The sequence below is a fragment of the Pseudorasbora parva genome, chromosome 6 (genome assembly GCF_024679245.1).
Source record: "Pseudorasbora parva isolate DD20220531a chromosome 6, ASM2467924v1, whole genome shotgun sequence".
In the NCBI taxonomy this organism is placed as follows: Eukaryota; Metazoa; Chordata; class Actinopteri; order Cypriniformes; family Gobionidae; genus Pseudorasbora; species Pseudorasbora parva.
Genome location: NC_090177.1, coordinates 18,080,877 through 18,106,284, shown reverse-complemented (window position 1 = coordinate 18,106,284; position 25,408 = coordinate 18,080,877). Strand labels below are relative to the sequence as shown.

Below are 25,408 nucleotides of genomic sequence, written 5' to 3'. Positions count from 1 at the left end.
AAATACACAGTTTAATTTCCTCCAGCCTTGTAAAACTATACATATATAGAATATGCTGATGTTCACTATAAAGAGGGAATATAACTAAAGTCAGGGAAGTCTCTAAACCACAAAAAAAATATTAGGAATTATATTAAGAATATTAAACTTCATTAAAAAATATTAACTTGCACAAAGACATTCAAACATAATTGAGGCATAAAATAAAAAAACCACGTTGGGCAAATTAAGACTGGTGTAGTTCCTGGAATATAGAAAAAAAAGGTACAAGCAATTCTAAAAGAATGCTTGACTGGAGATTTCTCCAGAGATAATGCAGAAACTCCAAACACTCCAAACCTTCTTTATCAAAGCATAGCATCATTTTCTGGGTTTTCCCAAAGTCATGTGTAATGCCAAGCGGTGCCACTGTGGTGACATACCAGCCAATATATAACCAGCTGCTAAACAAAAATGAAACCAAAAAAAGCACGACGTGACCTCAACAGATGTTCACCAGTAATAGCAGCATTATCTGGATGGAGTGTCCCTGTTTTTGCAAGTTCAAGTCAATTTGTTGGTTACAAAAGTATCCCACAAGTCTTGGAGAAAGCAGAAGAATGGAAAACCCCAAACTCTCGGGACATGTATGTAAATCTTTAATCTTTTATGATTATTAATTCATTATTCCAGTTAATTTCACACCTTTATATGTCCCGCATCACTGCTGCTTGCAGTTGTCTTTCTGTTTTGCATTTTCCTTTTTCTCCTTGGGCTTTACTCGGCCTGTTTTGTCATTCTGCCGTTTCGTGGGTGGCACAAAAGTAGCTTCTTCCAAGGGATTGTGCAGGTCTACTTGTAAAGTTTGATTTAGAGTGAGATCTGTAAATGAAACCATTTATAATTATTGTTTTTTTTAGAATGAATGATGCTGGTAGAAAGAGACCATTTGTTATTTGAATTAATGAAAGCACCATTCATTTGTCCTGCTTCAGCTGCATCCTTCCTTTGAAAGGTGGGGTCCAGCTCTTCTGCAATATTCCTGATTGCTTGCGCTTGCCTGTAGTGACACCATAGTTGTCAAGTGATATAATGCATTTATAAGCTGTAATTTATTGAGAAATAGTCACATACATTGTCATGGAGTTGTGACTATTGGTGAAGTCATTAACTGGGGATTGAAGACCTTCGGAATCCAGTCTCCGCCTCTGTAAAAATATCACATATTTTACATTCAAAAATTATTTTAGAAAAACAGGTCTACTAAAGGCTGGTTCACTCTAACCCAACAAATACAAAAAGGGTTATAGAATTTGTCTCCATGTTGATGTCAGTGTGAATCAATGACAGTCACTGACATCATGAATTCCTATGAATCATATTCAATGTGACAGAGTCAAAAGTAATGGTTTAACTAGTTCAACAGGACCACATCAAAGTGAATCATGACAAAGACATGCATGAATGATCAAGGGAATTCCACAGAGCAGTCATTTTATATAACCAGTACATGGTTGGAATCATATTCCTGCTCATCATATTCCTGTGAACTATCCCTCTTAAGGGATAGTTCACCCAAAAATGAAATGTATTACATTATTTACTCCTCCTAGGTGTATATGACTTTCTTCTTTCAGACAAACACAAGAGTTACATAAAAAATATCTATAATGGCAGTTTTATAATGGCAGTGAATGGTAAATGAATTGTAAATGAAAAGTGAATGGTAAATAAAAAGCGCATCCATAATTACATGGATCACAAGTTATCACAAGTTACTCTTTTGGCACGTGTTGATTTGCGTACGGCAGTCTGTTGGAAGCTAGCTATTTTAGGCTATAAAGATTTAAATATGGATATTTTTCTTACAAAACGCATCGCTTCATTTCAGAAGGCCTTTATTAACCCCCTGGAGCCGTGTGGAGTACTTTTAGAATGAATGGATGCGCTTTTCAAAATCTAGCTTACCATTCACTGCTTTTATAATATAACTGATCGTGCTTGTTGAAAAAAGAAAGTCATATACACCTAGGATGGCTTAAGGGTGAGTAAACCATGGATGAACTATCCCTTTAAAAGATCAACATTTCTGAACATTGTGGCAATTCTGATGAATTAATGTGAGCGAGTCAAAAGGAATGGTTTAACTAGTTCAACAGGACCATATCAAAGTGAATCATGACAAAGACATGCATGAATGATCAAGGGAATTCCACAGAGCAGTCATTTTATACAACCAGCAAATGGTTGGAATTCTTTTTAAGTAAAGACAAATGGTAAAATAATAACAAAAGACAGAATTGCTCAAAGTGTGGCTACCTGTCTGTCACATGCTGCTCTCCTGTCACTCTCCATGTATTCCAGCCCAGGTCCAGCAGGTTCCACCTCACGAGATCTCCGTTTAGCCTTTATCTCTTGTTTCTGCATGAAACGTGCAATTTCCTGTCACAAAACGAGAAATGAATCATTTTAATGAATTACTCAATCAAGCGGTGGGAAAGCAGCCCTTTCATTTAAACTCTTCGCACCTCATCTTGAGCAACCTGTGCCGCTCTGAAATCTCCAACAGGACAGTCCCTTCTAGGAGGAGAGGAACCTTGTGGAGTCTAGGAGAAAAGAGAAAACCCAACTTCAGTTACATGGTTTTATTTTAGTCATTTTTGTAATTGTCATTGATAGGAATTCAAAATAGCATTCATTTCAGAGCACTGATAGGGCTGAGAGGTATGATGGTATATACCAGGTGTGCGCAATATTGCTCCTGGAGGGCCTTCGTTCACTAGTTTAGCTACAGCCCTAAAAGTCATGTGTGTTGGAGCCAAAACTTGGCAGTCCATCCAAGCTGGACTGCCTGGCAAATACAGTAGTGGACAGTGCTGTCCAGCTTAAGAATACTGACACCTTTATTGAGATATTACAATTTTGTAAGCATATTACGTAGTTCTGCGCATTGTGCAATTGTTTTATTTGTGATGATGGAATGAAACATGGCCATATTATACAGACACAATTTTTGGCCAGGCTGTCATCCAAATTATGAACATATGCAAAAACGAGAGAAATCAATCCATGTGTGTAGTCAATGCATGCTGTAAGATTTGAACATTTCTATTTTTTTTTTTTTTGCATAGTAAAATAAAACATGTAGCTGTAGTTTAATTTAAGTTAAGTGTTCTGTTTTAAAAATTTGTACAGTCATGAAAACCAATTATCTTATCGGGACATCGCTTTTGGCCACTACTGTACCACATACCTATACCTCAGTAGATATATTTGGACTTTTAGTTCAGTTCACCTCTTCGGCCAATCTCTCCTCCTCTTCCTGAAGCCTGCGGGCCAGCTCCTCATCCAGCAGCACTTGCTCCAGCTCTCCTAAGTCAAGAGCCGCCATTCCACTGGTAAAAGCAGATCCTGTTAGGAAATAAGGGCAGAATCACAACCAGGTAACAGGGTTTTCAGACCACCATCACCTTCAGCCAATTGGGCCGAGATCAGGGGTGTCCATTCCTACTCTTTAAGGGACACTGTCCTGCAGAGTTTAGCTCCAACAAACCTACCTGGAAGTTTCTGGTAATCCTCAAGACTGTGGCTGCGTCTGAAAACTTGAGACTTCTTGCCTATTTGCTTTATAGGCAAATTACTTTTCAAACAGCATTTGTGCAGGAAGGCATCTCACAAAACTGATTTTGGACTTCTGAGACAGAAATGTCTCAGGAAGTAAAGCTAAATGCAATCGGACGTGCTTTGATGACTTCCTATACCTTGGAATACAGTATCTGAAGATAGCGTTTTTTCCCCCGTTTTTTTTCTTCAAGTTTTCAGACACATCCCTTTGATTAGCTGAGTTCAGGTGTTTAGGGCTGGAGCTAAACTCTGCTTGAAGGTCGCCCTACAGAAACAGGTTTAGCTGAGACCATCAAATGTTAACAATAGGTGGATTTACAATTAATTAAACAGTAGGAATCTTACTGGGTAGATTATAGTCCTGAAAAAATACCTCAAAGACACAGAATAAGAGCCAAATCAAAAATGCAAGAAGAACCAAGCATATGTAACGGTAATGCACTGAAAAAGAGAAAACAACTGATGCTGATGTAGGAGAGATAGAAGCGTTTTGAGTTATTTGAGAAATGAGGATGAGATCTGGAGGAGGGGTCAAGCTTAAGAAAAAGCAGATCACACCAAAAAATGGTCTCCACTCCTAAAACGTACACCAGAAGGATGCAGGAATGCACATGAATTCTTGTTTACTGATTGGAGATGATTGGAAAGCAATGAGCAGATGTAGGGACAGGCTCAGCCACACTGCAGAGCTCAGAGAGAGTTTACCTGCTCCAGAAGAGCGCCCACTGCAAGACTGGAGTCTCTGCATTCGTCTCTCCTCCCTCCTGCTTTCCCTCTCCATCTCCTCCTCTGCACTCGCTCTTTCTTCCTCAAAGGTCTGCCAGCGCTCACTTTGACTTCGCCTCACTCTACGCTCTCCATGCCTTTGGTCCCTGGCTATCCTCCTTTCTTCCTCAGATAATGATTGAGCTCTCTGCCGTGTGTTTCTGACTCTCTCCATCTCCCACCTCCCTGTATCTCTCAAACGATCCTCCACTTTTACCTCCATCAAGTGTGGTGCTCTAGGCTGCGGGGAGGGGGCATGATTCGAGAGTCTTGCTCTAGCCAAGTTTGAATCATCTACACTGCGCGTTCTGCTTCCCTCACTCTCCACTGTCCGCCTGACATTACCATGGTAGCTACGTCGCATTGAAATGTTCCGTTGAAACCCCTGTGCTCGAGTCTGGAAACCTTGAGTTTCTCTGTTGTGCATGTGATCATCCCTTAATATCCCTGTTGAACATTGAACTCTTTCCCTAGTGTCACCGTAACCATTTTCATTGGTCCTACAACTGTTGAACCTCCGTTCATCTGGGAAATGAACATGTCTTTCCCTAAAACTCTCCCTACGACCGCAACTGTCTCCCTGCCACGTTCTGCTAAAATCCTCTCTCACACTGCTGTGGCGACTCAGCCCCTTTCCAGAGACCTGCTGCTTCTGTCGCAATATTTTCTCAAGTTTATAGACAGGTTCAAAGAGATCCTCCTCAGAGCTGTGGCTAAGGTAGCCTTGCTCACTCATATCGTTCTTGATGAGCTTAATGACATCACCCCATCCACCTGACAGTTGTGAAGATCTGCTGCTGCTGCTCTGGCTGGTCATGCTCCTGTCATCCTGCTCTAAAGGAGTTCTGGAAGGTCTGACCAGCTTCCTCTGCCCTACAGTGGGTTTGCTGTGCTGCCGTATGACTGTAGGCCTACTGTACTCAATCAGGTCCTCCTCAGAGTCTGAGTAGGTGGGCGAGGAGGAGAGCTGCCATCTTGTATTTGGAGGCCGGTTGTGAGGAGCATGAACAGGCCGGGGTGAGTATGGACAAGCAGGTATGCTTTTGGACTCTTTAGTAAAACCAACCATGCAAACACAAAGCAGGGGATTTGGGAAATGGTTAGAATTCAGGTGGATGCAGAATAACACTTAACTCATGAAGCTCTGTTTAGAAGTAAAAAGGACAAATGAACCAATAAAACATGCATTACATGACAAACACAAACATGACATGAACATGAAGCTTCACTGAATTCACTGCGATTCAGGCTGTGGTTAGTAGCCTACGCCAAGAAAAGTTCAATGGAACAGTTGGATTCAAGAAATAATTCAAAATCTTATTCTGTCATTACTTACTTTACATTTCTTCTTTACAGAAAAAGTGTGAACTTTGTCCATACAATGAAAGTCAATGAATTGAAAGCAACAGGTGGATAACCATATAGCTGGGCTTATTTTACATTGAAAAATAAGTGGAAACACCATCAACTTCGCAGACGTGAATGACGGAAAGCTTGACGCTCTCCTCATAGAACTTTTCAAACAAGAAAACAAACTTGAGTGAATTGGGTATTACTTGGGAACAGTCATCATCCCAGATGAGGTCATATCTAAACAGCAGATGAAGCAGCTGGCTATATGCGTCATACAGTATGATTGATGTTGAAACCAAGTTTATTTGTGTAGTATTTTAGTAAATGTAGAAATCCAGATCTATATAAAGATGATGACTATTCTGTGGGGATGAAATTTAAAAGGTGTCAACATCACACTTGTCACATTACTGGAAGTCAAATGATTATATGGGAAACAACCAATTGACTAGGCAAAGAATATGCATGTGACAAGACATTAAGACAGGATTTAAAAATAAATAGTTAGCTACTTTCCAAGAAAGCTACCGTTTTTAAAATAAACAAGGGAGACAAATGGAAATTTGCTACAGACAATGTAAATGTGACTCCTTGTCATGTACCGTAAATCAGATTTCACACTTCTGATAAATCAATAAAATGTATTTAAATAATGTATCACTTTATTTTCTAATTCTAAACAGAAGTACAGCTCTATTGCACAACAGACACACTGTCAGTGTGAGTATTACCTGCTCAAGTATTACCTAACAAAACTGCTGAGACACCAAAGTTACATCTCATTAGCTACATTTCATTAAGACCCTTAACACCATGAATAATTTACAAATGCGTATTTTACCTCTTCCATCTTTATTTTGGTAACTGCTCCGGTATCTCTCACAAAGCTCTTCCTCTTCCTGTATCCTTTTTGCAATTTCCTAAAATAAACAAAAAAACAAAACTAAAGATAAAAATGTTCATCAGGATCTGTTTTTCGGTGATCGGTTTTTGACAAGGTTTTATGATTGCGGATTATATTTGAAAGTAATATTCAATGAACACATTACCACAGTAAATCAGTGCTGCGCATACACTTAATTAAGTAAGTATATGCGCAGCACTGAGATTAGAGTGGATCGATCAGCTTGCAGTAAACGCTGCTCCCTCTCTGCAAGCGCTGTGAGATCGAGTTAACTTGCATTTGAAAAAGCAACAAGCGCAAAACATTCTGTAACGAGAAACGCTCACAAACCTGTTGTCCAACAAAAGAGAACGTTTAATGACGTTAATGAAGTCAGTCAAGTGTTTAAAATAACCAATTTGTGTTCGACACGGCTTCATATTATAGAACGAGGCAGAAATCAGTCAAAACGTCTCTATTTGTATCTACGTTTTATTTACGTATTTATTAAGTTTTATGACTTCTATAGCTGTGTCCCAATTCAGAGGCTGGACTTGGATTTGGGAAGGATCCACTGTTGTATCCATTTCACGGGAAACAATGGACACATTTGAATGCACCCTTCGAATTGGGACGCAGCTTATAAGTCTCACTTGTGGACTTTGTTTGCAAGGGTGTCTTCTGGCTACAAGTGCAAATGAAACATTTTTACATTATATGCATGTACTCACTAATGCTCACAACACACCATTTTAGGTAAAAACAGGAAAAATAATACTTAAGAATTAAACGTATGCAAATAGCTTTTTTCCAATGTAAAGAAATGTTTCTCTCTCTCTCTCTCTCTCTGAGATAATGCATAAAATTTCAAGACAGAAGTTCAGAAATTGCATCACATTTCTATGATATAAACGTAACATTTTATAATAAAGCTATACACCTTCTTAATGATATATAGGAAAATTAAGCTGTATTTTCAAGTGCTAAACCAAAACAGATGGACTTGTTTGGATTGTGATTAGCAATATTTGGTTATATAAACAAAATTAACTTAATGTTAAGGAAGAGGTGTTATGTTCCTGCAGTCTGCCATTTCAGGCAAATAAAATGTTTTCTGGTTGAGGTTTGCATTTTGTGTGCCCTGTATGAAACATTAAATGTCCTTTGTCAGTCAAATGCCTCTTTAAGTGATGAACTGCACTACTTTTGGTTGCTTTCAAGAATAGAAAGTGTGCTACAATTGTGTGGCATGTGCAAATCGTTCAAACCTCTTTTAGCACCAGTGGTATGTGCAAAAAAAGTTAACATACAGCCCAGTTGTAATCGCACATGTGGGTGTTCTGACAAAAAATATATCCACCAACGTGTTAAACACTGACGCCGTCAATAGACCGTGCACGTCAACAGAGGGGAATTTCCATGCTTACGTATAAAGGTCTGAAGACCTGCCTGCATGAGCCCACCATACACATCTTCAAACAGCAACATGCTCAGAAAACGAACCACAATTTCATCACACCACTGACCACAATGACTCAGATGTTTCCAATGACAACGTACCATCGAAACTTATCTTAATTCAACCATTTACAGTACGGTTACCACATTGATTTAATCTTTTATCTTAAATCACACAACTACCAACCTTTTGTGCCATGTAAATAAAGACCAAATTAATACACATTTTATAATAGTTAGAAACAATGATTTCTGCAAAAGCATTATTTGAATCCCAACATTTGTATATATGCTTGTAAGAAATTAGCAGTCACTACTAGTCTCACTTTACCTTTTTATACTTTTTGAAAGATTTGTTATGGCATTAATACCTGAAATACTGTAACTTGCTATAAAATGTGTCCTTTAAAGTCATAAAAAAACAACTACAATTGTGATAGCATTCCTGTATATGAGACTTGACCAGAAGATGGCAGAATTATGCCTCAATGACTAAACTGCAGGTTCATTCCAACATTATAAAACTTGGCTTATAGAGCTAGGCTGATTATTTATAACAATAGACTGTCTGAGATAATGGGAGAACAGCAAGTTACGAGTGAAGATGTTTAGGTCAGGTTTTTTTAAAAACCAAAACAGGCCACAAGGGTGTGCTAAGGCACCTTGGAAAAAAAGAAAGAGAATAAAAAAAGATTTTATAAAGCATTTTAATTAATTAAAAATATGCTTTGGGTTTATATTTATTGCAAAATTTGAATCAAATTTGAAGCAAGATATATTTTCCAGACAATATTTTAATAGTGCTTTGCCGTAGACAATGACAAATAGCCAGTCATTTAGTTTTGGAAACAACATGTTGTCTGTATAATACCATGTTTAATATTATTCCACACACATATGGGTCTGTATACAAGTAAAAAAAAAAACCTGCCTTTAATTATTTTAGTAAGCTGTCTGTTTAGCAAGTCTCTCTATGTCTGTTGTCATCAAGTCCTGGTGTCCTTAACCTTTTAGGCTGATCTTTCTTACTTAACAGCACTAACAGAATGAACTCCCCCGTCTTGGGCTGAGAGATTTGTCTCTAGGGGTCTGACTCAGAGCTTATCTGAGTCACCTGGACTATCAAGAAATCATCCCACCAGATGCTGTTTGTTTGCGTACACAACATTTACAACTGTGCTCGATAGCAGTCTTCCGTACATCTGATAGGACAGCAGGGTCCACATCAGCGAGTGGAGATGACCTGCTGCCTCACAGGGTTTAATTAACACAGGGTTGCAGGGGTGTAAATATGTATAATTAATGCAGCGGAATGATATTTTTCTACAATATGGGAGGCCTATCAGTGGTGCTACTCAGGTTTGAAAACACATTAAAAATTACTAGCAAGTATTAATTAAATGAGATTTTATCGTCATTTTATCATTTATATCTTTTTTTAGCTTAACTTTTAATTAACACTGCAAAGTAACATTTTCTGCTTTCCAATAACATAAAAAATAAAACTGCATAATGTATTTTCAGATAAAACATCTGGAATGTTTTTCCTTTCTTCAAGCATAAAACTAACAATTTACAGAGGTAAAAACTATCCACACCTAAAATTTAATTCAATATATATTCCCTGAACATAATTATTCTTCTCAATTAAGTTTGTTTTGTTTTAAGGATGTGTAGATATATTACTGCAAAACAAGACTAAAAAAGTTAAAGAAAATTATTTAGCGCAGCTGGCAGGCCAAGACATGATTCATGAGTCAGAAATGCCTGCAGGAACAGAAATCATGTTAACAACTCTGAGTCATAAAATATCCTAAATGTCCATAATTACCTGTTAAGAATTAGTTAAATCATTGAACTTTTATTTAAAGTGCCTCACAGGCACGTTGACTCAGATTTATCTGGAATCCACATCTCTGAGATCACCTGTAAATGATAATAGGTGGCCAGGATCTAATCGCTTGCTATGCCAGTGGTCTCGGACTCAGTTTTTCTACCTGCTGAGCCAACAATTTTCAGCTTTGCCACCTGAATCACATGGGACACTCCAACTCCCAAGACACTCCCAAAAACACTTATGCTTTGATTTCCACAGTAACCCCCACAGGCCATATATGTTCAAACAACTCTGACTGAACAAAAGACTCCTTAATCAAGGTTCACTGCTTCGTCATTCAAGAGTAAAAATAAAAGCTGAACAAGCACATTATTTTTTTCCAGGCAGATTCAGAGGCCTTGTTGCTACATGTTTAAATCTCTCACAGACATTTAACTCTTTTTTTTAGTTTAGATCATGGCAATAATTTCTCTCACCTAAGAGTTTGAAAAAAACTAAAATTAGTAATGCACTTGTGCTGGAAGTCTAGGGGGAAACAGATTTAGGAGGGTTTAAATGTGCAGCTCTTATTTTTGTTTCACATATATATTTTATGTAACTAATAGAACTGAAAAGGTGAAAACTTTTTTTAATAGCATAACTACAATTCAAGGTGAATGAGTTGTTATGACAGATATTTTATGTTTATTGCAGTGGTTCTTAACCTTTTCGACTCGAAGGCCACTGTTGTCTGACAAAATATATATGGGGAAGGTTACATTTTTTCTGGTATTTCTGCTCTACTGTTATGTTATGACAATTTTAGACTTTTTTTATTAACAAAAACTGGGAGTATTGAGTATTGATATAACAAATGTATTAACCACTGATTCATTTTGTGATTACAGCTATTTCAAAAATAGTTTTTCAAAAAGAACAAAATTTATTATGCCATAACTTTAAAGCCACAATGTAATTTTTTGCCACTAGAGGTCACTTATTCAAAATAAAGGCATAGCTTGAGGACACATGGATTTCGAGATTTACATCCATATTAGGCAAGGTAAAACATCTTGCTTTCTTGATTTTTACCAATAAGACTAACTGTGTTGAGCTATATGACAATGATTTTTTTTTCTGTCGATGAATGTATCCACACAGTTGCTCACCTGTCAAGTAAAACATAATATACTAAAGCGTCTTTGGAGTTTCTACAAAATAAAAATGGAAATCGAGGGTAACAGGTCATTGACAGGCGACTCACAGACACGGTGTGCTGGATAAAATAGCTTATTTCCAGTGGTGGAGGAAGTACTGACTTAAGTAAAAGTACAAGTAAATTTACTTTAGTAAAAGTAGAAGTACTATAATGACAACCAAGCAAAACGTACCTGATTTTAAATGCTTTAAGTATTAAGTAAAGTAAGTTAAGTATTAAGTAAAAGTACTTTCATGAAAATGTATTTATTTTCTTAATGTCTATATTCTAATAATTAAAAAGAAGAAAACAGTATGGGCTATGGCATTTTAATTAAGTTAAGTTTTGGGTTAATGTAATTGTGCTTACCATCTGTCATCCAGTTATTCTGACTTACACTTCTGGTTATCTATCAGGGTGATCTGCAGAGTTAAATTACTCTGAAGCAACACTCTCATCAGTTTTGATGTATTTAAATCTTCATATTTATGATGTGTTTACCTTTTATAAAGGAGATTTTTTACCTAATCTTATTCAATGCCTCAGCTTTCCCTTTATTTTCTTTAATGTGATCAATAAATTAATTTAGAATAAGACACTATAGGGTTGTTACCAATCAAATTAATTAATTTACACTGAAAAATTACAGCTGCATTAAAAAATGTTATGAGATTGTTTTAAATAAATTAATACAAATAAGAAATGTTAGAAAGGATGTTTAAACATGAAAAACCACCTTTAGGTGGCGGCTTAATGAGTGAGTCATTGAGTCGGTTCGTTCAAATGGTTGATTCGTTCATGAATGAGGCAGTCGTTTATCATTAAGATCTTGAATCATTAAGTAACACACTGTTGTTGTGAGATGCGATATGGTTTTGATGTGGAAATATGATCCGATCTTGGAAATTTTTTCGCTGCTGAAATAGAACAAAAGCAGTCAAGATTGCATCTAAAAATGTAAGTGACTTGATGTTAGTTAATTGTTTATGGAACTGTCATGAAATCAGTGTCACATTTTCAGTCGTGATGGTATTCAGGAAAACAGCACTCTTGGTCGTGTTGTGATGTTTTTAAACTGTATTATATGTTATAAAATTTTAAAACTTAACATTTTGAATTGCTACTGCAGTATGTTACTGAGTTTCTGTGTAAGCGGGGCTGGTTTGTTTCCATTTCTCCTCGAGAGGCTGCGCGAGTCAGTTCATTATAAACAGTATATATTATTATCCATTAAATATCCGGATAATCCTTCATCTCGAGCCCTGAAGCTGATCAGAAAATTTAACGAAAAGTTGTAGAAATGTAGCCTGACAAGCCAGACCAACATCAAGATGTTTGGTCTGGAAACTCACCATTGATGGCTCAATCTGAGGGGCGGGATAAACGGTTGTCTTTCAAACTCCCTCTGCACGCGATAGGATAGCGCTACAACCAACCAGAGCAACGAAGGTGAAACAGAGCTTGTTGATAGATTAAACAATCGCCGCATCCGGTCAGCAAAACTCAGAACACATCTTCCCTTTTTAAGAATGACTTCAGTGCCGTTCTTTGTTCTTTTCTCAGAGAAAAGCTTAACTCCAAGTCTTCCAGTCGTGGTCAAAGCTGATTTGAAAGACCGCCGCTGTTCGCCAGCTTCTATGTTTACTAGAAGCACACAAACGCAACTCTATACTCTATACACAATGTGATTGGCCCGGCAAGAGTTAGGCGAATACAGCTCAGAAGGGTATTGAGAGTTGCTACACGACACTCGCGGGTAGATTAGATTTGCTGCCGCTAGGGTGCGTCTAGATTTCTAGGCTAGTAGAAATGTAGAGTAGAAAGTAAAATATTTGCTGCAAAATGTAACGAAGTAAAAGTCAAAAGTATGCACTATTGATTCTACTTAAGTAAAGTAACAAAGTATTTTTTATCCCACCACTGCTCTGGATTTAAACATTTTTGGAAACATTTGGGATAATGTAAATACACAAGTCAAGAAAATATATAACATTGTTCTAGTGATTTTTGGACCTACATATTGTGCCTTTAGATGGTTATTTAAAGGGGGGCTACAGTTCAATGCATCTGGATTTGATAAATGCCCAGTTTTGAGTATGACTTTTGCTTTATAGTTGCTTGATGTTCATTCTTGTGTGGTCTTTATTAGCACTTAAACTCCACAGGAGACAAGCTGAATAAATCAGCTTACAGGCGTCCCACAGTGACTCATTAACTAGTGATCCATTTGATGCCTCAGACAAAGCAGTTCAGAGGTGTAAATGAAAAACAGAAGGAGTGGAGTTTACTGAGCCTGAAGTGTGTTACACACCTCGTCCTCCACCTCCCTCCTCAGAGCCTCCTCCGCACGCCGCTGGATCTCCTCCTGAATCATGCGTGCGTATTCTGAGTCCTGTTCCTCCCTAAAAGAAAAGAAAAGAAAAAAACAGCCTTGATATAATGACAATAAACAACTGAAAAAAATACATGTCTGTTTCCTCAATGTAAGATGGAAGCACAGAGATTGTCACACTATGTTGGACTTTGTACATGCTATCAGCTACTGAACTGCTCATATACAGTGTATAACCTTGAATAGACAGTGTGTGTTTGTGTGTGTAATCTTACAGCTGATGAGTGGCCTGTTGCTGAAGCATCTGAGCAGTCTTCTGCTCCTCATCCTGGAGTCTCTTGGCTACTCTGATGTCCCTCTGTACCAGCTGACTCCTCTGCACATTTGAGTTGTAAAACTGCTCAACTGTTGGAGACAGTATGCAAATAAGTTAGGGTTACAGAAGAGCATGTGGAAGATAAACTACAGTTCAAAAGTTTGGAGTCAGTTTTGTAATGTATTTTAAGATGCATTTCATAAATCAAAAATGAGAGTAAAAGGCATAATAATGTAACAAAAGATTTATATTTCAAGTAATTGATGTTTTTTTGATTCATAAAAAAATCTTGGAAAAACATGTTATATCAGTTTTCAACATTATCAAAAATTATGATAATTCTTAAGCACCGAATCAGCCTGATTTCTGAAGGATCATGGGACACTGAAGACTGGAGTAATGATGCTGAAAATTCAGCTTTGCCATCACAGGAATAAATTACATTTTAAATTATTTACAACATAAATATTTACAACAATTCTGTTTTTACTGTATTTTAATCAAATAAGTGCAGGCTTGGTAAGTAGACTTAAAACTCTTACCGACAATACAATTTAGATATATACATTTTTGTATTATTATTAATAAGACAGCAAATAAAATGGAAAATAAAGCCAAGAAAAACAAACAAAGCAATTAATTTATTCATGCCGCATTGCATTCTGGGAGTAAGCTTCCTCAGATCAAAGATAGAATTAAGTTGACAAAACTTAAATAGTTTAAGTAAGAAAAACTTGATGCACTTAAAGCAGGGGTGTCCAATCCTGCTCCTGGAGGGCCACTGTCCTGCAGAGTTTAGCTCCAACCCCATTAAATACCTGTACCAGCTAAACAAAGTCTTATTAGCATACTAGAAAATTCCTGACAGGTGTTTGAGGCAAGCTGTAAAACCCTACAGTACAGTGGCCCTCCAGAACATCAACATCAGTTGAGGGCTGCAACAGCAACTTTTAAATGACAATATCCTAGCTGGACTACTGTTGTCAGTAATATAAATATTTGAAATTAACATGATTTCTTAATGTCTAGTGACATATCATTTTATGATTAATTGAAATACATTTCTTACATAGAGTTCCTTTAAGCGTAATTAATTGAGTGTCAAGTGCATTGAATGCTAGTTGAACTACTAAAAAAATACATTCCTTTACTTGAAGAAAATGTGGATACCGATTGCACAGTTTAAGTCGCCATAGCTGAATAATATAACACTGTTAGTTAAATTGAATTTCTCAAGTAATCTTACAATTAAATCTTAAGCAAGATTAGTAAATATTCTAGTATATTCTAGAACTTGATATTTAGTACTTAATTTACTGGAAGAGGTTTTAGCTTTCTTTACTTTTAACTCATTATTAAATTAACTTAATTTTCCCCTTTAAGTTTGCTTTGCAAAAATAAGGCAATCGGTTTCCAAACTCTTTTTTTCTACAAGTAAACTGAACTTGTTCGGATTTACAGTGCAGGACATTTAAACCTTGAAAAGATTTCTAAACATCTGATATATGTGTGCGTTTCAATAAATATTGTAATAAAACTTTAATTTAGTCTAAGTAAGAACTGCCAATATGCACAAGAGAGACTATTCGATTTAAACGTAAAGCAACCAATTGCAGATAATAGACTGTCATGGAAAATATTAACTATACTATTAGTGTCAGCAGCTGTATAACAATTTGCTGAGAACAATCAAAATCTAAACTCTGCCTTGTCTGACCAAGCAGGCTAATTAAAAATTTAATTAAACAGGTAGACTGACTCACATGAAATATTATTTACTGCTACGCCCTTGCATTTTGAGGTGTGTAGGTGTGGCATTCAGCCATCTCTTTTACAAAAGATGGCTGAATAAAAAGACTGAGAAAACAAGCCAGCATTAATATATCTTTTAGGTGTGGCAGATGAAATAAGAGAAATGGTCTTACTTTCCTGCTCCTGCAAGTTATGAGCTAGAGCTCCATCTTCCAGTACAGCAAAACACTGGCACACTGCAGACGAAAAACAACACTCAATACAACTGCAGAAAAAATAACTAACATCAGACTATGAGAGAAGCTGCTAACCCTTATTTATTATCTTAAAAGTATTTCGAGTTTTAACCACAAATTACATACATTTAAGTCTGTAACTGAAGAATTTTTCAAAGAAAATGTGACAGACATTTGGAAATGTGCTCAGAGAGTATGCAGCATTATTTCATGTCTTTAGTGGTCACTTTAGTAAATTAATTAAGTTTTAATCAATACAAAAGTGTACACACCACTGTATTTGTGAAGCCTCATATTTCAAAATAAATGAAAAACATTTTATCTCTTTAAAAAAAAGTCTTAAATTGTTTATACAAAGTTTAAAAATGAGACGCTCAAATTTCATAAAGCCATAATAACAGTCTCTGCGACAAAAACAGACCCTGGAAAGTTACACTTGTGGTTTTGGTCATTTCATTTTAAAACCAGTGTTAAAATAATTGACATCCCAGGGAGGCTCTCGCTGCTGTGCTTTAGGAAAAAAACTTTAAAAGGAAACTGTGCTGAAAATAATTTGTCTCTCAGTTTTTAAAACCAAAGTAATTTCTATGGCTTTTCGGGCAGTTTAAAAGCAGAAATATGAAGATAATTTGTTTTTCATTATTTAAGCTTGAAAATTGTCTAAATAGTTAATTTAGTGGTAGGACTACTGTTGATGAAGATCTGGTCATGCATTATTTTTCTGTGGTTATCAGCAGCATGTTGATGCCATAGATAGAGATTAACTTTATTTAACCCAGAATATTCCTTTAACAAAATTACAAGTAGCAAAACCCTTGATAACTAGGTCAATGAACTCTGAATTTAACAATTTTTCATATTGGTTTGTATACACATATATATATATATATAAAAATATATACTGTATGTGAAAGCGGAGCATAAGAAATCTTTCGGAAAAAAAGAACACCTCAGATAATCACACAAACACAAAAAAACCAAGACAAGACTCCTACTCAAATCTCTTGAGGTTCTGTTAACAATTTTGATGATTTGCTTGATTAATTACATTTTGATTTATTTTGTGCAGTCATTTTCTTATCCCTTGGGAAGCCTACTCGTGAAACTAAAAATGCTCAATACAGTGTTCTATATTTACTGCACTGTAAAAAAAAATTTGTTGGTTTAACTTAAAAAAAAAGTAAGAATTGAGTTGATACAATGAAGGAAATTTGTTTAATAAATAGAAACTCAAAATATATTTGTATCTGCTGAACCTGATAAATGAATTTGATAAATGATAAATGAATTTGATAAATCATGAAAATAGCACAATTTGGCATGTTTCACTGCGTCATCAGAAATAAAAAGCACACAATTACCCAATATGCTTATAAAACCTTTTAATAATATTGTAATAAATGTTGTCAAATCTCAAAAAAATTTCATTGTATTAACTCAAAATTTTAATTTCAATTAACTCAAAATTAAGGCAACCAGATAACTTTTTTTCTAAATAATTTTTTACAGTGTGACACTACAGAATCCCTCATGTAAATTGAAAATAGCTTGTGCTACATGTCGTGGAGTGTAGATCAATGCAGTGTCATTGGTGTTACCAAACACATACGCCTCTCTAAACACGCTCATGACAGGCCCTTCAAGATATCCCCAAACCATGTATGAAGAATTCAAATTTAGTCAAAAGCAACCTTAAATTCAGGGATATACAAGTCAGCTGAGTTGTAGAGATTTTCTGAGGGGAACATACAGTCTGTAATTGACACAACAGCTGGAGTCTGAGGCTTTAGAGCTGGTGCTGGACCAGCGGTCAGGACAGAGAACATTACAGACCCTGAAAGCAGTAAAAAAAAAAAAAGACCACAAAAAAAAAAAAAAAAAAGAGAGACAGTTTTACTAAATCAAGATTTGCCCCATCAGTGTTGGATTCACACATTTAAAAAGACTAAAACCCGAAACAATAAAAGCATCTAACTTCTTTTTTTTTTAGGATATTAGCTTGAGCAATTATGCTGAATTAGAGTAGCACGAGACACCCTGACTTGCACAACCTCTGACCTGAGCAGCTGGTGGAAATCTATGTATAGCTGTGAGGCCCTACCATCCCGTCGAGTAGGGTTAAACTATCGTCCCCTTAAAAATGTGAGCAGAGAAAAATAACCATACCCTGGGATATCCCACGTTTAAATGCAACCATTTCAGTACCCAAACAGACAAATGTATTTCTTGCTTAAGCCCACCTGCTGCATATTGCGATAACCCATATCAGGTCACACAAGCACCTCCCAACAATGCCCTCACACATCCAGCCAGAGCGCACACACATAAACGCCTTCACACAGAAGGAATGGTTTCCAGATGTGCCAGCAGCAGAAAAAAGACACTAAGCTGAGCAGAAGGATAGTGAGATTGGTGGTGTTTTTGTTTGGAGAGGCAGCAGAAAGAAGGTGTACAGATAAGGACAAACATAATGGTCAGTTTCGTTGTCCTCTTTTGAGACATCCAGTGGCTCTGTAGACTCAGAAGCTGGTCTGTTTCATCCAGCAGCCAAGATAATTTCTGCCCAGGGACAGGGCATCACTAGAACTCTAACATCAACAGAATTACACTGCAAAAATATTTGTGGATCCATATCATCCATCTGTGTGTGTGTATGTGTGTGTGTGTGTGTGTGTGGGTGGGTAAAAGGCAGTGCAAAGGTCGGATAAGACTAAGAGAGAACATCAGACTCTAAATCAGTGTCTGCATATGAATAATTTTAATCTGTTTGCAGACTCTCAATGTACTGAAATCTAATGAAAACATTAGGGATGCAACAATACAGTTAGTCCACGGTTCAATACATACCCCGTTTTTTTTACCATGGTTTTTGGTTTGTTTCGGGGTTTTTTTTGCTATTCTTTGGCGACAGTAACAGAAAGAGGTTAAGGAGATTATTTTTTGTAATACTTTTTCTTTATTTAACTTAAAAGACTTGAAAAACCTTACTTAAACTTAAAACTTTACTTAAAAACCCTTGTACACATTCCTAGTGTACTGTATAATGCGCATATATATATATATATATATATATATATATATATATATATATATATATATATATATATATATATATATATATATATATATATATATACATATATACATACATACATACATACATACATACATACATATATATATATATACACATATATACATATACATACACATATAAGATTTACAGTGGCAGCTCAGAGATGTACAGTAGCATTTAAGTATGAAATTGAATGAATAAATTTAGGCTAAAATTAAAACTACACAGTGTTCAATATACAATATGCATTGATTAAAAGCTACTAGGTTTTTTATTTTTATTTACGAGCAGTGAGTGATTTTCTCTGTCTTTTGTTGTTTTATTAACATAACTTTAGAGGTGCACTATTAGTCCAGTAATCAAGTGAGTTTAACAGGCTTTTAGTGCGTGTGCTCAGCATTAGCATGTGAATTAAATGTTTAACCGGCAAGGCTTTAAAACGGATGCAAATAATGAACTTTCGTGATTGTGAATGACTATAGTGTTCCGTGAATGCCGTACCGAATGGGTCAATATTTTATTGAGAATTGTGGCATCCCTAGAAAACATTTACATTTGCAATTAATTTATTCCAAACTAAATTCATGATATGGCATTTAGTATCAGTGTTTAAATGAGAAGTTTATAAGTAAACAGTCAAGACACATTGACACCCTAGTACACAACTAGGGTGTTTCCCTTTCAAATATTATCTAAAACTTTGCAAATTTTTTTTCATTTTCATGTTTTACAAATGAATTTTATATTTATTTGACAATAACTATGTAAAGCTTTACACTACTGTTCAAAAGTCAGTAAATAATTTAATGAAATAATCATGAAAAAATATACCACAAATATATTAAGTTGAACAAGAGTTTTTAAACATTGATAATAAGAAATGTTTCTTCAGCATTAAATCAGCATATTAGAATAATTTCTGAAAGATCATGTGACCCTGAAGACTATATAGGGTAAGGATGCTGAAAATTCAGCTTTGCCATCATAGGAATAAAGTACACTTTCAAAATATGTTCAAAAAAACAACAACTCTTAAATATTTCACAATATTATGGTTTCACTTTTGATTAAATAAATTCAGCCTTGGTGAATGACTTCAGTTCATTCAATAACAGTAAAAACTAAAACAGAACCCCCTTTTAAATGGTAGTGTACATAGTAATATTCTCACATTTCACAAATTATTTAAGACCCTACATCAAACATTTCTACTCGGATCAATCTCTACATCTAGATTTCTGACTGAGAAGCTTACATGAAATATAAGATTCATGATTGGTATTATCAGTCAAGGCTGACTGTAATAATTATAGCTACTGTTCTCAGGAAGCATAAGACAGCAAAAGACATGTGAGTGAAGCCTATGCTAGCATGCTAGCCAAATACATACGCCTACAGCCAATTATTAAAAACATCTGGTCGGATTCCTTCAGTCAAAAAATCCTGATAACAAAAGGACAACCGAAACTATAGACAGTTGGATTTAGTATGTTGATTAGGTTTGGAAAACATATTGTCTACTTTATAAACACTGATCTGGCCTTCAAACTATAACTAAACTGATAAGACTGTTTACTAAAATCCACCTCCTACAGTTTAGGCAATGCAGGGGATTTCTGCTTGTCTATATAAATAGTTGTTGAACTACAGAACCCCTAAAAACAGTCTCTGAACATGCAGTAAACAACTAAAATAAAAAAATAAATAACACTTACAGATTCACACGCTGAAAGGATCATACTTTTATATCCAGTAAAGAAGGGCGAAGAAGTTGTACACCAGTGTTAAAACTTACTTAAAAAGTCTTCTTCTCGACAGTTTAAGCACCTGCTAACCTGCTCTGCAAACACTCCTCTAATTTCAGGAGGAGGGATTAAAGCTTGCAGGCCTGGTTCTGACAGCAGGCCTCACCTCAGCGTTCAGGTGTCAGATTGGGCGCTGAGGGGATTGGCAGACAAGAGGGTGTGGATATAAACTTGTCTAACTAGTTTTTTAGAAGCAGAGCCAAAAAATACAAAAAATTAAAAACATGCTCATATTACAGAGGCAGGCAAAATGTATGTTTGAAAGCATATATGAAAACTTTAAAAACAAGATTTCAGACGTATGTGTAAATTCCTATACCCGCTTAAAAGATAAGATAAAGCGGTCATGAGTTACACTGTCCAAAACAGAGAGTCACACTGGGACAAAAGAGCTGATAGTTTGAGATGGATCGACCCATCTTACCAAGGCTACATATATTTGATCAAAAATATAGTAACAAATAAAGATCATGGATTACATGTAATTTATTCCTGTGAAGGCAAAGCTGATTTTTTTCAGGATTCTTTGATTAATATAATTTTCATTTTTTTAAATAATATTATAATCAGGGGTGGGAATCACAGAGTACCTCAAGATACAATACACAGCTCACGATACCGATAATATCATGATACGGCAATTCCGAATTCTATATTGCTAGACAATAGCCTGACAAGCCAGACCTACATCAAGATGTTTGGTCTGGGAACACACCACTGGCAAGACTAAATCCGAGGGCGTCAGGATAAACGGTTGTCTTTCAAACTCCCTCTGCACGCGATACGATAGCGCTACAACCAACCAGAGCAATGAAGAAGGTGAAGCGGAGCTTGCTGATAGATTAAACTTTCGCCGTATCCGATCTGTAAAACTCTGAACACATCTTCCTTTCTTAAGAATGATTTCAGTACTGTTCTTTGTTCTTTTCTCAAAGAAAAGCTTAACAACAAGTCTTCCAGAGTTATGGCCAAAGACGATTCGAAAGAATGCTATTCCCAGTTCATTTATTAGGTACCAAATAGAGATCAAGTTAGAAGCGATCAAACACCTCTACGTTTTAACTATTTAAATACAGTTGCACGAATAGTTGAACGATCAAGTATGGTAACACAAAAAAAAAAAAATGTGGACATTGCCTAGGCGGATTAAAAAGGAGAACTATAATGTATGGCGGAATAGCACTTCTGAGAGTACTTCGACTCTGCGTAGTAAAAATTCATGCCTGAAGAATCCTCCCTCACTCTCTCATTTCTGTCAATAGGGGGGAGGGGGAAAGTGAGGAAGATATTTCAGGCTATTTAAATAGGGAAAACGTGCAGGTGTTTGGTCACTTCTAACTTGATCTCTGTTTGGTACCATAGTGAATGAACTGGGCTTAGTGGGCTAAGCTAAATGCTATCAGATCATCACCGCGCGTCAGAGAGATTAAGTGCACGCCCTCAGACGAGAGAGGTATGTATCAACTCGTTTTAGTTAAGGGAATAACAGTTTAATATGAGAAAGCAGTGAAGTATCCCTTTAAAACCAGGGTAGGAAATAGCCTATTTATTATGATGTTTTTGAATGTAAAAAACACACAAACATCATTAGTTGACCTCAGACAACAGTATAAAAAATATATAATTAAAAGGCCAGTTCACGACCCCTTTAAAATGTCCTTGCTTATTTTCTTTCAGAAAAAAAAAATTTCACACAGACTCCAAACATTTGAATAGTAGTAGAAAGTGTGTCACTACCAGACATACATGATCTATCTGGGAAGAGGTTTCACATCATAAAGAGGAAAAAAGTCAGTGAAGGCAGGGAGTGAGGGATTCAAAGGGGTTAAAGTGCAGAGAGGAAAGAGGTTGATTTTTCTCAAGGGAACTGGGGTATAGAGACAGCATTCCCAAGACTAGGTCAAGAGAACTACCAGAGCAAAAACACATACACAGGAACTGATAACAGAAGACTGAAGACAAAGGAAATGAAAACATAGTTTCCCACAGGCCATAAAAAAAGGATATAAACCTAACGGTAAAGAAACATGGCAGTACAGATCTACAAAAGCATAGACATCCGTTAATTGGGGGGTAAAGGCGGTATGGTGGTCTAATAGGGTCTTTGTTCTACAGTCAGTGCTTGTTTAAGCGTAAAAATTCAAAGCAATACAATAAAAGCATTGTGTACAGAAACGGAAAGGGAAAACATCATAAACAATTCAAAAGAAGCAGGGGGTCAAATCTCAAAATACAGGATTTTTCCCTAAGAGACAATACTTCAGCAAACAGGGCCATATGGAAAGGTTCTTTCGCCAATAAAAAAAAGAAAGAAAAGAAAGTTTTTTTGCTTCCGAGATATACACCAGACGTCTGGAATGTTAATCAGATCTCAGACTTTTTAGTATAAAGCATGCAATACGTGGAATATGACAACAGAATGAGACGAGTGGGAACTGGGAATCAATCATCAAAGCCACGGAAAGATGTGACGCAGCTGCACACATCACACTTACACATTATGTGTATTATACAACGCCAGAAAGCACAACTATTCCAAAATGAAACGGCCTGCAATGTGCACACACAGAGTCATAACCACAAGCATCATGTGCATGTCAGGCAGGTCTTACCCTCCTGGACTCTGGGCAGTTTGGACTGATCCACCTCCAGCTCTGCCATGGCTTCTGGCACTGCTCAACAACTCATGCCATTCACCACCTATTCTCATGAAAGACAAACTTTGGTTATTGCGAACTGACAGGGGCCAAACTAGTTTACTTTGTCTCTGTGAGTGTCTCAGCAGACAGTTCACCACTGTCTCATTAAATATTATTAAAGCATACACCTAGAGTAATGCTGCCTTTATGTGCTATCGGAATAAATACGAGTTTCCTAGGTAAAAACACATGAACGCCCCCACATTGCAAAATTTGAATGCGATAAGCTCGTAATCACGACTTCATATATGGGAATGATCAAATTTCCAATAACACGTGAAGGCGGCATTATAATTCACTGCAAGACCAAGCTTTGAAAAAAAAGCTGATAAAATATTTTGATGTTACAGCAAGTTAAACATAGGCCTATTAACATTCCCATAAAAAGAAAAATAAATTCATGAAGTCGTATTCATGTAAAACAAATATAAATAATAAAGACAGGGAAATAGTCTTTATTATGAAATAGTCATCTGTAAAATAAAAACATATCGCCTTAAGAAATTATCCATATAATTAAAAGCTAAATAAGCCATTCCTTTAAGTATTATATATATATATATATATATATATATATATATATATATATATATATATATATATATATATATATATATATATATATATTAAATACATGATTGGTTTAAATTTGGAGGCAAAAGTTAATGAGCATTTGTGTTGTGGTAGGCTATATTGCTTTTTTTTTTACACATTTACAAAATATCACGTAGCAAAACAAATATGCTACATGACAAAGCAGCACGCGACAGAATTAGTAAAAGCGTCATAAAAGAAAACAAAGCGAAGGTAAAACAAAGAGAGATTTAATAAATAAATAAAAGATAAACCGGCAGAAGTGACATGAATGAGGACAGTGAGGAAAGACGGAACTTAACATTCCTCACGTTTTTCACCTCAATGATTCATCACACAAATATCAAACACCGAGAACATGGTTCACTGCAGACACCAAACACAGTCTCTTACCTGCTCTGCGCTCTTCTCTTCTCTACAAATGCTCTCTTTTTATCTTCAACTACTTGTTGCATATTAGGGCAACTTGAACATTTCTCACAAGCTCACACTAGATTTGGTGTCTGAAACAAGCCTGAACTATAATTACCCAGTTTCAAAGTTTCCGACTAGACACTGTTTTTGACAACGAGACAATGGCATGAAGCTTCCACAGGGATGGGAAGCCAGCGCGGACAAACTTCTGCACGCTACCTCCCTCCATTACATCACACTGTTTATCCAATCACATCAAATACATTTATAAATATACAAACTTTGATGATGCCCACCTTTTAAAATATTCTTTGATCCGAAGTATTTATTGGTTTTACCAAATGCACAAATGAAAGTTAAAGCTAACTTAAAATAATAAATGCTTAGGCTATTTTACTTTACAAAGTGAGACATGGGAGGATATTGTGCCCTCTACCGGCGTTTGAGTCATGACAAAAAAATGGATTCATGAAGAAAACCATTCCTTTTCTCTTCCTTTTGACACATCTGCTGTTCAGCAAACATAAACAAAGTTTTATGAATTGTGTGCTAGCTATATTCCAAAATGTAAGCAAAATATTCAAGATAATCCTTGATAATCTCCACTCCAGAATGTTTTTTTTGTTGTTGTTGTTATTGTTTCCCCACTACAAATATATTATTTTATTAATATTATTATATTTATATTAATATAAATAATCATCAAGATACATTTACTTGAGAAGAAAATACTTATTGCATTGTGTCTTGTTTACTAAAAAAATTACAAAAAAATTAAGTGAGTTTATACTTAAAACATGTTTTTTTAAGTTAATTTTTTTCCTCCACTGATATTTTTTCTTGCTTTAATACAAATGTATGTTTTTTTCTTCTTCTCAGAAAACATTTATATTTTTATATTGTGTAAATTGATTTAGGAATGTTTAGATATTTTTAATAGAAAACAAGACAAATACACTAAGAAAGCGGAGAGTAATTAATTAAAACAAAATCCTTATAAAATCAATCTCACAATCAAAGCCTATATGAAGATCAGCAAGTCTAGGCAGACTGCGAGTGACATCCATCTTTTTAAAATGGTTCTTCATTTCTTACGACTGCTCTGTCT

At 35.8% G+C, this 25,408-nt stretch overlaps 1 protein-coding gene across 4 annotated transcripts; it reads right to left on the bottom strand.

Annotated features, from left to right (window-relative positions):
* Window positions 1-615: 615 nt before the first annotated feature.
* Window positions 616-24,520, bottom strand: ccdc187 (coiled-coil domain containing 187). Of its 4 annotated transcripts, XM_067445919.1 has the most exons (13): window positions 24,280-24,520; window positions 23,206-23,293; window positions 15,650-15,712; window positions 13,684-13,813; window positions 13,388-13,478; window positions 6,563-6,641; window positions 4,309-5,418; window positions 3,275-3,390; window positions 2,508-2,585; window positions 2,299-2,421; window positions 1,114-1,187; window positions 954-1,039; window positions 616-861 (listed from the first exon to the last, which is right to left on the bottom strand). In XM_067445919.1, exons 2-13 carry the CDS (start codon window positions 23,252-23,254, stop codon window positions 701-703), a joined length of 2,160 nt encoding a protein of 719 aa, XP_067302020.1. In that variant the 5' UTR covers window positions 23,255-23,293; window positions 24,280-24,520; the 3' UTR covers window positions 616-700. The 4 variants fall into 4 exon arrangements, with proteins under 4 accessions (XP_067302020.1, XP_067302024.1, XP_067302023.1 ...); XM_067445923.1 differs by lacking the exon at window positions 4,309-5,418; XM_067445922.1 differs by lacking the exon at window positions 23,206-23,293.
* Window positions 24,521-25,408: the final 888 nt, after the last annotated feature.

Excerpts from the sequence above, each read along its gene's own strand:
- ccdc187 (XM_067445919.1), bottom strand. The coding sequence starts at position 23,254 with ATGGCAGAGCTGGAGGTGGATCAGTCCAAACTGCCCAGAGTCCAGGAG. Across the intron at positions 13,814-15,649 it reads TAACTTGCAGGAGCAGGAAA|TTGAGCAGTTTTACAACTCA; the intron begins GTAAGACCATTT and ends TGTCTCCAACAG. Across the intron at positions 5,419-6,562 it reads CCAAAATAAAGATGGAAGAG|AGTCCAAAAGCATACCTGCT; the intron begins GTAAAATACGCA and ends GTTTTACTAAAG.